General features: G+C 41.8%; 1 protein-coding gene across 4 annotated transcripts in view; it reads right to left on the bottom strand.

The window, feature by feature from the left end:
* TNFRSF10A (TNF receptor superfamily member 10a) overlaps positions 1-16,689 on the bottom strand; it is a 46,025-nt gene that overhangs the window by 14,956 nt on the left and 14,380 nt on the right. For all 4 annotated transcript variants that reach the window (XM_081333917.1, XM_081333914.1, XM_081333916.1 and 1 more), the window contains exons 2-4: positions 3,509-3,638; positions 1,381-1,512; positions 612-726 (exon numbers count right to left, since the gene is read on the bottom strand). In XM_081333917.1, coding sequence (XP_081190043.1) covers positions 612-726; positions 1,381-1,512; positions 3,509-3,638 — 377 coding nt within the window. The remainder of the gene's footprint in view (positions 1-611; positions 727-1,380; positions 1,513-3,508; positions 3,639-16,689) is intronic.

The following is a 16,689-nucleotide window of genomic DNA, read 5'->3' as shown; positions in this document are numbered from 1 at the left end:
GGATGTGGTGCTTTTAACTTGGGAGGAGGAGAACACAGCTTCAAGCAAAGAGAAGGACTAGGGCTGACATGACAGCAGTCTTCCAATATTTGAGGGGCTATCACAGAGAAGAGAAGGTCAACTTAATCTCCAAAGCACCCGGGGGCAGGACAAGTAGCACTGGATGGAAGCTTATCAAGGAGAGATCCAATCCAGACTGAAGGAGAAAGTTCCTGTTGTGAGAAGAATTAACCAGTGGAACAACTTGCCTCTAGAAATTCTGAATGCTCCCTCACTGGAGGTTTTCAAGAAGAGACTGGAAAGTCACTTGTCTAGAATGATACAGCATGTGGTTGGACTAGAAGACCTTCAAGGTCTCTTCCAACTTGGTTATTCTGTATTCCTTTACGAATGCATCATCGGGGATTGCCCAAAGCTTGGAAATTAGAGGGTTGTGCTAGCAGAACCTCCTGCCTTTTTTCCTCTAGCTTGCTCTTCCCTTCCCAAAGATCTGTGATCTTCATTTCAGGCACGTTCTCCAAACCTCTTCCAATTATTATTTTTTTTCGTGTCAGAGTAGAGAATGCCAAGTTAATTCCAAAGCATATTAAGTGGCATCAATTAATGCTGACCTTGTCGTACATTTAGTGCAAGTTTCACAGGGCTGGCCAGGTAAGCAGAAGGTACCATTCTTGCAAGCACACTCAGTATTTGTGGTTGCAGTACACATTTTTATTTCTACCTCATCTGGAAAGAGAATAAATTACAAATTTAGAATTCTAGCAGTTCTGAGCAGCAACGAAAACTTAAACTAAGACTGCGTGGCAATGTTAGCCCAAGATATCCTTAAGCATGGTTTCTTGAGAAAAGCCCAGATGTTTGAATTACCAAAAGCAAATACTTTTCATTTCAACTTAGTATGGCATGTGAGCAAACGTCCTAGAATGCAGTGGGTGGAACCCTTCCATAAAAGGCATTGGGCTCAGGTTTCATTTCATTTCTTCAATTCATTGCATCGATAACTTTTTATTCTTTAAAATATTATTTCAAATATAAGATGAGAGCCAGTTTCGTCCAGTGGTTATGACATGAGACTAGAAACTGGGAGATGGTGAGTTCTAGACCTGCCTTAGACATGAAAGCTGGCTAGGTGACTTTGACCAATCCCCGGGAGACGGTGAGTTCTAGTCTCACTTTAGGCATGAAAACCCATTTGAGTGTCTTTGGGCCAGTCAATCACTCTCTCAGCCAACCCACCTCAGAAGATTGTGGTTATGGGGGAAAAGAAAAAGAAAAAAAGAGAGGGAAGAGTATTCGGCACGCTTGCTGCCTTGAGTTACCTATAAAGTAATAAAGCGGGATAAAAATCTAAGTAAATAAAATTGTCTCCATCCTTAATACCTAAAATCCTGCAGGCTCTGCAATGAAAGCAGTCACTGAAGGAATTCGACAGCTTGGAAAATGTGTTTTTTTCACAGGGCTGGCAAGTCCCTTTAGTTCTGGGGATAGTACAAGCCTGAAAGACGAAAGTGCCTGGAAGAAAACAAAAGACGTAAAAAAAAATAAGTACATAATATTAAAAGTATATATTAAAGCAGAGATCTCCAACCTTTCTGGCTTGGTGGACCAGCAGTGGCAGTGGGGAGGGGATAGTTTTGTGTGCACCACCTAATCCTGTGCATGTGCAAATGGTACTTCGCACATTCGGCAGCTGCTTGCACGGTTCCCAACAGGCTGCAGAATGTACACTGGTCCACTGACCAGAGTTTGGGAACCCCTGTATTAAAAGACAAGAATTCTTTAGGTACTGCAGATCTAGCCATACAATGGATGTCCACGTTGCACCCAATAAAGGGCAGGAAATAAATCTACTACACAGCTATAGAAAGCAATTAGCACTGCTCTCTCCCCTGTTGTATCAACCCATCCCATCAAATCTGGCAGGAGAACTATGTTGCGAGTCCCATGTTTAAAGGGGTTCCAACTGATGGGACCCAGGAGCAGAATCTATCCTGTTTATGGCACCCAGGCTTTGGTAGATCATCCATCCTGAAGTCAGATTGGCCCAACCCTGTTGGCCTTTAAGAAGTCCCCGAACGCATGGCTGTGCCATCAGGCCTGGGGATCTCCTCGAAGTAGGGAGCCTGGAGGATGGCTTATGGTTTGTGAGCTGTAGGTTGGCACTCTCCTGCGATTTGTGTGTGTGCTTGTGTGTCTGTGTGTGTGTGTGTGTGTGTGTGTGGCTTTGGTTATTTGTTTTCACTGTTCGAATTGTTTTTAATTCTGTTGATAGTAGCTTGGTTTTTGTTGCTTTGACTTGTGAGCCACCCCGAGACACGCATGCGAGATGGGCAGTATCAGTCTTGCCCCAACGTGAACCTTTGAGCAAGAACGATCCTTGACTCCATTTGTTGAGAAAGGTAGAGTTTACCAAAGGTCAAGTGAAATACAGTAAAGCAAAGCCAGAACTAAAATGCCCATGCCGAAAACCCAAGTATATCTTTCTCCCGCTTAGGCACTTCCCATTGCTGGTTCCCCTCCCTTCCTCCCCAATCATTCAATCAATCTCAAAGAAGATGGTTTTTGAAAAAACGGTCACTCTGGCTGTATAGGCTGGCTTGCAGTTGCATTCTTCTCACAGCAGAGCGACCTTGAAACGCCACAGAGCGCCACACTTACTTCCATTACTTTAATTTCCCCCCCAAACAATCCCCCTTCCTTCCACCCTCCCCCCAGGGTCCATGGCACATTGGTACCGAGTGACAGCAGGATCACCGGCATGAGGTGGCAGTTCTGACGGGCGGTGATGTAAATTGAGCACCCCCCCCCAATACTGTCTTGCACAGCGTAGAAGTGCCTCGGTATTATTATGTCAGAAGTATAAGTGTGTCAACCACTTTGGGAATCTGCCCTCCTCCCCCCCCTTTTTTTTGAACAGCAGGATGTGCTTCTAATCCCTCTGAATCATCTCCTTAGCCGCAATAAAAAAAAATGAACACCACAGCAATATTTTTTTGTCCAGTTTTCTAGAAGAAAAGTGGTGGCAATCCAGAAAGTTGTGCCAAGTTATAAGTTCCAACTTTCTTCTTTATGGCCATGCTAACTAGGTGTCCCAGAATACTCACTTAACTTTTCAAGGGCCACATTTTTTTCCCCATCTGGCTTTCCTTTTTCAAATTCTTAATGCGCCATGAATTCTATAGAATTTCTGGGGAAATGACTAATGTGATGTGATTTTTTTTTTTAAAGTCGGCTTCTGCTGTTATCTACAACTTCCAATGGCTTCTAAGCACAGTTGTTGGAATGAATCATTTCCTCTGCAGGAACCATTTTTTTGCCTCCGTTTCATGCACACATTTCCCAGAACTAGCAACAAAAAAATAATTATTGGAAATGGTCTTTTGAAAATGATTGTCCCACGGGGTCAGTAAGAAAGCACTGTCCAAGTTATCCTTCTCAAAAAAGGGGCAAGTCATATACATGTCCAGGTCTTACTAAGAAGGATCAGGTTGAGCTGATAATGTGATACCTGGTGGGCACTTCTTGCACTTGTGGTTGCCGTAAACAGTGTAGAAGTTGTCGGTGTCATCAGCTGGTATAATGGGGGCAGTGACCTTTGGATCCTCCCTTTGAGGAAGTCTTGCCATGGTGGCTTCATGCTGGAAACAAAGACAAGAGAAATAGGGGATAATTTTAGTCTGTGCCTTTCTGAGAAGACAGCACAAACAAGGGCTGATGTTGCCAAATGGTTGTTGTTCCTATGCCACAGCTGTAGAGATGCCTTCCAGATGTAAATATAGTGTACAGGTAGTCCTCGACTTACGACCACGATTAAGCCCAACATTTCCATTGCTAAGTGAGACATCAATGAACTTTCAGGCTGGGCTGGGCCACTGGTGGTCCCCAAATCCTCTTTTTTTGCAGCTTTCCAAAGCTCTTCTGGCCACAGTTGCTAAAAACAAACAACGCTATCATTTGGTGGTGGAAAACAAAACAACCCCCCCCCCAAAACCCTATGCTATAGTTAAAGAAGTACTTATCACATTTTAGAAAGACAACACAAAACCTCAGAAGTGGATGCCTTCAAACCCAGCCCCACTTAAAACATGAACTGTCCCAGTTTGTAGATTCTAACTCCCAATTACCATCTGTGGATTTGATAACCTTGTAGAAATATAAGGTTATGCAAGCGTGAACTCAAATTTTACTCTTTAGGAAACAATGCTTGCTTGCTTGCTTCTTGCTCGCTCATTCATTCATTCATTCATTCATTCATTCATTCATTCATTCAAAATGCTGAACTCAATTCCCAGTTGCTGTATGTGGCCCAAATAAAAAAGCAGTCAAGTTTCCTTTAGGTTAGCCTCAACTCCTGCTGAATGTGGATATATCCATGCAGTTTCCTTGGCATGAGATGGAAGTACTTTTCCATTATCTTCTTCCAAAATGTTTCTTTCAACTTCCCAATTAGCTTACAGATCTGGGCTCTCTTGTGGCCTCCCATACAAGGTCTGCTGACCACGCTTATCTTTTTAAAGGTAATTATGGTTAGCTGAAGGCCACCACTTAGCTGATAAGAAGGTTCATGTGCTGATAAGTATGCAAAGAGTAGCTCCGCCAGCATTTTAACACTGAACGCTAGACATCCTAATTAGAATCTCAAGCTGTTTGGAATCATCGCCAGAATCAGATTAGAAAGGAATGTCACAGCAGTTCAAACAACGTTTCCGATAGATAGATAGATAGATAGATAGATAGATAGATAGATAGATAGATAGATAGATAGATAGATAGATAGATAGATAGATAGATAGATAGATAGATAGAGTTTTACAAAAATTTTTACAAAACATCCCCAAAACCCACCCACCCCAAAACCCCCTCCCCCCACTTCCCAGAGCTGAATACAGGGCCATAAATATAATAATCATATTCTAACTAAAATTATCCATTATAAAATTAACCAAATTCATAATGTGCTTTAACTCCCCTTTAACATTAATACATTCAAATTATTAAAAACATAATAATAATAACTTAAACAAAAATATAATCAATACTAATACTAAAGTTAATAAAAATCTAAAATCTACTCATAAGCTAAATGGAACTTTTTAGTCCCATATTTATTCTGAATATAATCTATCCATCTCCTCCAAACTGAAATATATCTTTCTTGCGAATGATCCTTCAAATAAGCAGAAATCTTAGACATTTCTGCAAGATTCGAAACTTTAAACACCCATTCTTCTATAGTAGCCAAACTATCCTTCTTCCAATATTGTCCCACCAGTAACCGTGCTGCTGTTATCATGTTCAACATCAAATTAGTTTCTTTAACATCACAATCTACAACAATACCCAGTAAAAACAATTGCGGAGAAAACTTTATCTTTCTCTTAAAAATCTTTTGAATGTTGCACTAAATTTTAATCCAAAAAGCTTTTATATTTCTGCAAGTCCACCACATATGAAAATAGGTAGCATCTAAACTACCGCATCTCCAGCATTTAGACTGTAGGTTAGGATACATGTTAGACAACTTTTTGGGATCCAAATGCCATCTATAAAACATTTTATAAAAATTTTCTCTTAAATTTTGAGCCTGAGTAAATTTAACATTTCTAACCCAGATTACCTCCCAAGTATCCAACGGAATTGGTTCCTGCATGTTTTGTGCCCACTTTATCATACAATCTTTAACCAATTCCGTTTCCAAGTCCAATTCAATTAAAGCATTATATATCCTCTTTACATGTGCACGATTTAATACGTTTCCCATATTGAAATTGTTAATTTTGGTCACGTGACCCCAGGGATGCTGCAATGATTTTAAGTGTGAAAAATGGTCGTAAGTCCCTTTTTTCAGTAAGGTTGTAACTTTGGTCACTAAATGAACTGTTGTAAGTCGAAGGCTGCCTATATTTGTGATCTTTCTTACAAGGTAACCTGCATCTGCACAACTCATCTATCTTGGGCCAATGAAAAGATTTGGAAAGAGTAGTCCATGTGTGTACATGGGTATGTGCTTAATGGTTTGTTGTTGTTTTTTTGAGAGCTGAATGTAATGTAATTTCATTTTAATGCATGCTGATTAGTGTACATTGAAAGTAACAATAAAGTTTTTATTCTATTCTATTCCATTTCATTCCTACTTCATTCAATATTTTCTATTCTATTCTATTCTATTCTATTCTATTCTATTCTATTCTATTCTATTCTATTCTATTCTTTGCTTATTGCTTATTCTATTCTATTCTATTCTATTCTATTCTATTCTATTCTATTCTATTCTATTCTATTCTATTCTATTCTATTCTATTCTATTCTATTCTATTCTATTCTATTCTTATTCCATTCCATTCCATATACGGTACTCTACTCTACTCTACTCTACTCTACTCTACTCTACTCTACTCTACTCTACTCTACTCTACTCTACTCTACTCTACTCTACTCTACTCTACTCTACTCTACTCCACTCCACTCCACTCCACTCCATTCCATTCTAGTTACATGTGTTTTCCAATCTCAGTCACTTTAAGCTGGGTGGACTCCAACTTCCAGAATTCCTTAGCTAGGAAATTCTGGGAGCTGCAATGCAGAGAGCTTAAAGTGGCTGAGCTTCAGAAATCCTGAGTTAGAGAGACAACATGCAGGCTCAAAATGTTCCCTAAAACCTTCCAAAATGTATTCTAACGCAAGTCACAATTATTTATTGTATTTAAAAAGCACACTAAGCCATAGTTTCCAAACTACAGTGGCCCCAGATTATCACAACAAGGTATACATTATATAGTTGTGATATTGCCCATCAGCAGATTTATCAAAGAATTCAGCTTCCTTTGCTTTTGAAGGCAACCATTTTAAGATTAAACATTAAGCAATGTCACCTGTCCAGGCATAGGAAGTGTGCTTTCTCTGTTGCAATCTCTGGTTTGTTTGGCTTCCATCCTAATATTTGAAAAGTCATGTAAACTTGGCTTTTTTCCCAGGTCTGAAGTGCAATAATTGTCGGGCCACCGTAGGACATTTTGTTTACTACGTGTGGTTTTCCTTCTGAATGCATATGATCTGGTTTTCCCATTTCTTCATTGTCCTCTTTTAGAACTGTGAACACCCAGAGTTGTGTCGAGTTGAACAACCTCTAAATTTTAGAAACCAATTTCCTCCCATGCTACTGAGAAGAAAAAAAGACTAATGTCAGCAGCAATTCACAGATTTGCCTGCCTTGTTCAACTCCTGCGGTTCTCAAGTTAACTTAAACTAATGTAGTTTAGTCTCAGCATAGGTAACTGAGGCTAACAAATCTGCTCATTTGGTAGTCTTGAGGCTTAAAGCAGGCGTGAGCCTGATTAGTGCCTGGATGGAAAACTACCAGGAAATTCCAGGACCGTGAATTAGACTGTGAAGATGAAAAATATTCTGAAAGAAAATACAGGTAGTTCTCGACTTGCAAAGGTGTGTTTATTGGCCGTTCAAAGTTACAATGGCACTGGAAAAGTGACTTATGATCATTTTTCACACTTACAACCTTTGTGGCATCCTCACAGTCACATGGTCAAAATTCAGATGCTTGGCAACTGGCTCATATTTATGACGGTCGCAGTGTCCTGGGGTCATGTGATTGTGCCTTGAGACCGTCTGACAAGCAAAGTCGACGGGGAAAGCCAGATTCACTTAAGAACCATGATACTAACTTAACAACTCCAGTGATTCACTTAACAAATAGGGGCAAAATGGGGCAAATGTCTCACTTAGCAACAGAAATTTTGGGCTGCATCATGGTCGTAAGTCAAAGAACTACCTGCAAAGACTAAGCACTTGTTCAAACATTTGCTAAGAAACGGCATGACTGAGTTCATGTGGTCAGTAGAATGCTCTGCCAGCCCTTTAGGTCCTCTATATTTGTGTAAAACACTGATAAGTTCCAAGTCGGCACGGCTTTTGTTTGCAAATGCTGCTGCCGCCACCCCCACCACTGTGTAGAATGGGGGAGCTTAGAAAAACGCCAGAAGCGACAATGGAATGCCAGCCGATAACTTCTGAAAAGAATCCACCCCCGTCCTGTCTGACTACTGGCCAGTGGGACAGCAGCAGAAAGAAAGAAGGAAAAGGTGGGAGGGGAAAAAATCAGGGGGGAGGGGGGAAGAAAAGGCTTGTCCCCACTCACTTCTAATCCTGAGAAATCTATTTACAACCCACATGGATCTCCATACAGATAAACCCCATGGGAGCTCAACAGCCAGCATGAACCCAGTCAGCAAAGGAGATCTGAGATGTTCTTTAACAATAGGATTCTGAGCTATCTGCCTCATCACCCAAACAAAGATAAAGCCAGTTCATTCATTCATTCATTCATTCATTCATTCATTCATTCATTCTTAATCAATCAATCAATCAACCTAGCCACCCATCTCATCTACGTGCCTCAGTTAAATACTGTAATAACAAATGACCCAATAACGAAGAACTAAAATAAAAACTAGCATTAAAATTCTTTTAGAGTGGTACCTTGGCACTCAACTGCTTTGAAACACATTGAATTTGGTCCTCAGCAAATTCTGACATGAAAATTTTGTTCTGGAATTCATCGTTTGTTTGGCACGCAATGCACAGACTAGAACTTGTCGATGTCAGCTGCCTTGTGACTCACTACACCATTCCTTATGGGAAAAATTTGTTTGGTACTCATGACTTTTGATACCCATCATGTCTCCAGGAACCAATTAACAATGAGTGCCACTATATTACTCAGTTAACTAATTTACAACTTATGGCAGCCATATCCAAAGATATGCTATTTGGCAGGCACTGAATTTTTTTTCAAGCCAACCAAATATCTAAGCAACACAACAATTTCCAAATTCAGGACAATCTTAACCTTGCTGAGATTTAAAGCCCTCCCAACAGCTGTTTTGAGAGGAAATTAGAGGATATGCTGTATGATAAAAGATTATTGTCCCTGTAATGAAAGAGTTCTTGAAAATTAACCTATCTTGTATTATAGTGGCCTTAGGGGAAACCTACAGCTAATATTTCTCAAACAATAAATCAATTTCAATTCATTGTAATTATAATTTTATTTCTCTGAATGTAGCTAATATTGATTTGCTATTTGTAATGAAAATCATGCATTAATTGCATCACTTTTATAATTATTGCTGTTTTTTTACTTGCTCATAATTGGGTTTTTTTTCTTTTGAGTTGAATAATGTTTATTACTACTACTACTTTATAACTTGCCCTTTATTCCAGGGTATAAAACACAAAAGAATAAAATGGAATAAAAGAGAGACTACTTTAAAAGTTTATCCTAACAGAATATTAGAATAACAGAATAACAGAGTTGGAAGGGACCTTGGAGGTCTTCTAGTCCAACCCCCTATCTCAAGCAGGAAATCATATACCTGCTTGACTGAAATGACAAATGGCTGTCCAATCTCTTCTTTAAAATGTCCAGTGTTGGAGTACCCGCAACTTCTGGAGGCGGGTTGTTCCGCTGATTAATTGTTCTAAACTGTCAGGAAATTTCTCCTTAGTTCTAGGTTGCTTCTCTCCTTGATTAATTTCCATCCATTCCTTCTTGTCCTGCCTTCAGGTGCTTTGGAGAATAGCTTGACTCCCTCTTCTTTGTGGCAGCCCTTAGATATCGGAACACTGCTATCATATCACTTCTAGTCCTTCACCCCTAGTCCCAGAGAGACACAGATATGTCTTTTATCATATCACCCCTAGTCCTAGAGAGACACATAACTCCACAACATGGATGATGTGGGTGTGACTGTATGGTCTCAGATGCATGGGTAAAATATTAATTCTCCCATGGAACCCCAAAATAATCAGGGTGGGCATTTGTCTGGCTTCTGAGGCAACAACATGTCAAATGTAAAAAGGTAAAGGTAAAGGTTCCCCCGAAGAGCCAGTGCTTGTCTGAGGACGTCTCCATGGTCATGTGGCCGGCATGACTAGATGCCAAAGGCGCACGGAACGCTGTTACCTTCCCACCGTAGTGGTCCCTATTTTTCTACTTGCATTTTTTACGTGCTTTCGAACTGCTAGGTTGTCAGAGTAACAGGCGCTCACACTGTTACGCGGCACTCGGGATTTGACCCGCCAAACTGCCGACCATCTGATCGACAAGCTCAGTGTCCTAACCCACTGAGCCACCATGTCCCTTATGTCAAATGTAGGGTACTCCAATTGCTCGCAACCCCCTTTCCCTTTGCTAGCAAAAGCCTCACACTTGCTCTCATTCACACACACGTTGCTTGCAAAAGCTTCTCTTTTGCTCCATTCACTCACACATTGCTCGCAAAAGCCCCTCGCTTTCATTCACCCTTTGCTTGCAAAGGCTGCTCTCTCTCTCTCTCTCTCCTCACCACTTTGCTAACAAAAGCCTCTTCTATTCTCTCTTTCTCTGTGTGTTTTTTTCTCTCTCCCTCTCCCACCAAAACATACTCCTTTTATAGCTTCTCCTCTCTCTGTCTACTCTTCCTCCTTTTGTCTTCCACGTGTGCCAGAAGCTCCAATCAGCATGGAGCTGTGCATGCAGATCCTGGGGCTTCTGCTGAGCCCTGCAGCTCCAGCCGGTCTTCTCCAGGTCTGCTTGGCGTTGCTTTAGCTGGTTCCCTCCCCACTACACTTGGCTAGGAGTCACGTACCACCTCCCAGGTGCTAAAGTACAACCGGTTGTACTTTATGCCCTGGATGTAGGGCATAAGAAGCACCTGGGGACTTCCCAACATTGACTGCTACCTACCAATGAGCACATATCACTGGCTGCGAGGTTAAATACATTCTGTACCCTTTAAGTACAGAATGAGTCTGTATTTTCAAGCTTGCTTTAAAGCACTCAACTCACAAGTTGTAGACTCTCATTAGTGGTTCATTTATTATAACCAATATAACCAATAACCACACATTATGGGCGGTTAGAGCACTGTAGCTGTAGCCAGCTTCTATCTTTGATCCTAGGACTGTCATGAGGATAAAGTAAAGGAAAAGGTTCCCCCGCACATGCGTGCTAGTCGTTTCCAACTCTAGGGGCCGGTGCTCATCTCCGTTTCAAAGCCGAAGAGCCAGCGCTTGTCTGAGGACGTCTCCGTGGTCATGTGGCCGGCATGACTAGACACCAAAGGCGCACGGAACGCTGTTACCTTCCCACCAGAGTGGTCCCTATTTTTCTACTTGCATTTTTACGTGCTTTCGAACTGCTAGGTTGGCAGAAGCTGGGATGAGTAACAGGCGCTCACTCTGTTATGCGGCACTCGGGATTCGACCTGCCAAACTGCCGACCTTCTGATCAACAAGCTCAGCGTCCTAACCCACTGAGCCACCGCGTCATGAGGATAAGAATGGACAAATAAGAGAAAGAATAAGGAACAGACTCTGCTAGGATTTAAGCTACCAGAATCCTTTAAATTCATTATTTCATCTGTTCCAAAGCTCTTGTGGACAGTGGGCTCATGGATTCATAAATCAATTTAAAAATGAATAACTTGGAGGGGTTTTCACATGCTTTTTGGAAACTGCAGTCCTAATGCTTGTAGGAAAGCCCACAGGGGAAAATGCTGCAATCTCAACTTTTGGAATTATTTGTTGCTTATATGCGTTTCATGCCTCTTCTCTGGGACATCTTACAGGGGTGGGGAAGGGGAGGGAGCAGCTCTCATTCTCATCCTGCTGACAACTATCCTGGAAAGTCAGCTGGGCTGATAAATAATGGTTTGTCTCAAGGTCCCCTGTTGAGCTATGTAATCTACACCTGAATTGGTGCCACTCTGCAATAATCCCAAAGACTGAGCCACATGCTGGCTTTGGGTTCTTAGGGAGGCCCTGAAGACTTATTAGTCTTCCTGCAGGTGAGAAAAGGCAGGTGTCATTCTCTCCTTGCCTCTTAGGACTGAAAGCCCCCAAACGGCTGTCTCAAGGGAAAAATGGTTCTTCCTTTAAATCCCAAAGTGCTCCACTCACACTGTCCCTCTAATAATTCCAGAGATGGTGCAACACTTCTGTGCCTCTCCTCCCCTCCCCGGTTCTTTTGTTCTCCTGGGAGATTTTTCCTGCATGAGTCACGGAGGCCACTAGTAATCAGGATTATTCAAGTTATACTCTGGCTTCTCAAACATACACCTTGCCTTGCCTTGCCATCACGCCACTTGAGGTGTGTCTAGATGTGCAAGGAAGTGTGGGAAGTCAGCTCCCCAGAAAAGGAAATATTAAAAAGGCAGAAAAATATATTTCCTAAAAAGATATGGAAGAACCAGGAAACAAATGCCATTCACTTAAAGAGTCTTAAGCCCTTTAAGACTCTTTAAGGACCCAGATTGTTGGGGGCAATTAAGCTGACTTTGTAATAATGCCGCTTGGGGCCCCCGAAAGCCCTAATAAGCAGGCATATACATAGAATGAAGGCTATTGCTAAGCACATTGGTTTGTGCTTAGATTGTAAGCCACCCTGAGTCTTCGGAGAAGGGCGGGATGTAAATGGGATTAAAATAAAAAAAATAAAAAATAAATAAAAAATAAAAACCTACTCCCTACATGCGCTCAGTGCTTTTTTCTGCTAGAACCATCGTTCTGTCTGGCTCTCCTCTACAATAAACTGTAAACTTTCTTCCTAAAGCTGTTGCCCTGTTGTTTATCCCTGGCTTGGACTGAACCATGATGAAGACTTTTCCTTCAACAGAAGGGTGGGGAGAGAAGGCAGGATCTTTGGGAACAGTAAGAATTGGGCCCTTCCTGAAAATTCTGTGCAGTGAAGATGAAACAAACAGAACTGTATCTGTTAAAATAAAATAGAACTTGTTTCCTCTTCAAGAAGGTTCAGAACATGCGATCATTTTTTTATTATCACACGGTAAACCTTTGATCTGAAGCTTCAGATTTTCTATTTCGAGAAACCACTGGATTTTCAAACTGGGAAACTCGAATCTATATCGAAGGAAGCCCAGGTTGATAGTGTGGGAAGTCAGCCCCCCCACCCGAGAAGGAAATATTAAAAGGACAGGGAAATGTATTTCCTAAAAGGATTGTAAAGAGGCAGAAAAGCATCCCCAGTTTTCTTAATAGCCCCAGGTATCCCTCCCCCAGGGACGCGGTGGCTCAGTGGGTTAGGACACTGAGCTTGTCAATCAGAAGGTCGGCAGTTTGGCAGGTCGAATCCCGAGTGCCGCGTAGCAGAGTGAGCGCCTGTTACTCGTCCCAGCTTCTGCCAACCTAGCAGTTTGAAAGCACATAAAAATGCAAGTAGAAAAGTAGGGACCACCACGGTGGGAAGGTAACAGCGTTCCGTGCGCCTTTGGCATCTAGTCATGCCGGCCACATGACCACGGAGACCTCCTTGGACAAGCGCTGGGTCTTTGGCTTGGAAACAGAGATGAGCACCGGTGTTGTGACTCAGGGCCAGCCTGTGGGTCCGACAGCCGGCTCCGATGTATCGGAGGACTCAGATGTGGGGGAGGAGGGAAACGAACCGGCTGATGATGATGATTTGGAGGCTTTGCAGAGTCCTCAGCCGGGGACCTCTTCTCAGCTGTGTGAGCCCGAGAGTGCGGAGGATGATGACCCACAGCTGGCCCTGTTCAAGGACGCCCGACGCAGGAGGCAGACGAGCAGGGACAAACAAAGAAAGACTATGGGACTCCTCGGGAGGAGGCACAGGGAGACCACGCCCTGAGCTCTCTATAAAAGAAGTGTTTGGGGAGGGGCTGGTTGCTGAAAGCAACTTTTTCCGCTTGAGAAGACAAGCTCTTGTGTTTTTGTTAACTGCGTAATTAAATCTTGGCAGAAGCCTTTTAGCCTTGGACGCTTTCCAGACTCTTCTTTTGATTAGGGGTGCGAGAAGAGGGCTGGTTCAGAACAACCGGCCCCTAGAGTTGGAAACGACTAGCACGCATGTGCGGGGGAACCTTTACCTTTACCTATCCCTCCCCCAAGCAGGGACCAGCTCTATAGAGATGCAGATGTAAATCCAGGGAACTAGGAGGTTAAGAAGACAAAGACCTAAAATCTACATACCCCATCCAAAAAGTCATTAGCCCCAGCCCCAGGGAAGCAGGATATACCAGAAAAGCACACTCAGACTCAGGTCAAAGTTCATGCCATAGGAACAGGAAACAGCTCCAAATAAAAGGCTCCAGAACGTATAAAAACCCACTCCCTACATGTGCTCTCTCTCTTTTCTGAGGGCCATATTCCTGTCTGGTTCTCCTTTTCAATAAAATACAACATTCTTCCTAAAGCAGTCACAATGTTTGTTCCCAGCTTGGACTGAACCATGATGAAGACTTTTCTTTCAACAATAGAAATAGCATGGGCTATGAAATATCTATTCTCAGCCCTAGACTTATAATTTCTTTTCCTGACAAGATATTATAGATATTCAAACAGGATTATCAAATACATTAGAAGTTACCTCACGCCTTAAATTCCACAACATGGTCTTTGTCTTTGACAGGAATGATGGTGCCAAAGCTAATACAATCAAATCTATTCATTCAGAGAACAAAATAGGTTTAAGTCGTTTACCGGCTTTTATCAAGGAGTCCAGATAGTGATTACTTTCATTGGCAAAGAACATCCTGTTTTAAGCACACTACTCAAAATAACCCTACAAGACAAACCTTTAATATTAATCCATCTTAACATATTAACAAAGATGGGATTATCTCAGATCTCTTACCACCAAAACCAGTTAATGCAATTACTGTTGCAGAATTCAGAGCACCGTAACAATGTACACAAAAAAAGCAATCATATTATTTCAGATTGCTGATGTATTTTCAGTGTTCTCCCTCTGACAAAATACCTGCACATACAGGGAGTCCATTAATTCAGTGAGCAAAGTGATTTATGACTGTTGCAGCACCCTTGATCACATGATCCAAATTCAGATGCTTAGATACTGACTCATATTTAAGACGGGGTGCAGCGTCCCAGGGTGATGTAATCAACTTTTGTGACCTTCTGGTAAGCAAAGCCAATGGGGAAGCCAGATTTACATTACAACCGTGTTGCTAACAGCTACAGTGATTCACTTAACAACTGTGGCAAGAAAGATCATAAAATGGGGCAAAACTCATTTAACAACTCTTGGCCAAGGGTTCTTAAGCCCCTTATTTCAATAGTCTTAGATGGTTACCAAACAAACAGAATTGCATTTGTTCAAAAATAGAACTTGCTTTCTCTTCAAGCAGGAGAAACAGAAATTTTGGGATCAACTGTGGTTGTTAAACTGGTATTAAGAATAAAAGTACATTTCAGATATTTTGTTCACGTATCAGGAGGGTGTACCAAAGTCAGGCGCCGTAGACCATTCACATTTTTTCTCTTGATAAAATATTACCATACTTAGGAATGTTGAGACGTGCCTCAAAAAAATAAGGGTATAGAAGAAAATGGCAACTAATCTGAATATTAGTTTATATAATAAATGGCTGATGGAATCCGAGTTTGGATATACTGTACCCTGTATTTTTTTAAAAAAAAAACCCAAACGTTTTCGGTGGTGAATGCTACCAGACACTATAAAAAATGCACAGCCAAGTGGATAATGATAATGATATGCATCTTAAGCCAAGATACTCCCTGGCATTCCAGCTTAATTAATACTGAATCGGTCTTGAAACCTTTCACCTACTTCTAAGATGATAAAAGTGGTGTCCAGCAAATGTACTTGGCAGAGTTCCCGGAGGAGAGAAACCATTTTGTCTGCTACTGTAAAGAATGGCAGAGCCTGACAAAACTAGCAAGTCTACGTTTGGGGAAATTGCTCATGGTCTGCAATCACCATTATGAGACACTTCTTGCCCCCCCCCCAAAAAAATGTGTATCATACAACAGTGGTTCTCAACCTTTTCTTCATCTTGAACCCCCTTTAAATAAAGGGGTCCATGGACCATAGGTTGAGAACTACTGTCCTAGTAGATGAAGAAGTACTGCAGATATGGGGTCTACAGAGGTCCTGCCTTCATCTCAGGGGAAATGTCTATGGAGATTCTCAGTCATCCAGGTCCTGCTTGTCCCAAAGGTGCTTTTCCAAAAGGCAACTGGACTTACTTTTTTTTCCCCTTGAAAACATTTCGCTTCTCATCTGAGAAGCTTCTTCAGCTCTGACTGGATAGTGGGGAATGGAAGGATTTGTCTGCAAGGAGTATAAATCCTTCCATTCCCCACCATCCAGTCAGAGCTAAAGAAGCGAAGCATCTTCAAAGAAAAACAAGAATGTCCACTTGCAACTTTGGGACTTTCTCAAAGGGAAAGGCACCTAGACAAAGCACTATAGACTTCCCCAAGTCACACATTCACACTGCAACCAGAAAGTTTAATTATTCATTATTTAAATTATTAAAAGTGTATTGTTTTAGTATTTCATTTGTACACCGGCCAGTGTTTCTCTGTGCAGGTGATGCGTGGGTTCCCAACTTAATAAATGACGGAACACGGAGAGACCTTGAATTAATTGCCTGTGTTAGGAGATAACCTAAGCTTAAGGACACTTCAAAAGCCACAAGCCTTGCACTCAGCAAAAAGAAGTTTCTTGGAGTAGGGGAGAAAATATAACGATGTTATTCCACCTCCCCCTACTTCTAATAGTAAGGCTCTCCAACCTTCGCAACGTGATTCTCCCGGCTGGGAAATTCTGAAAGCTGAAGTCCACAAGTCTTAAAGCTGTCAAGGTTGGACACCCCTGTCTTGGAGCAAATG

Source organism: Vipera berus, assembly GCF_964194415.1.
Source record: "Vipera berus genome assembly, chromosome: 8".
Classification (NCBI taxonomy): Eukaryota; Metazoa; Chordata; class Lepidosauria; order Squamata; family Viperidae; genus Vipera; species Vipera berus.
The sequence above is the reverse complement of the archived record's forward strand: the minus strand, read 5'-3'. Positions and strand labels throughout refer to the sequence as shown.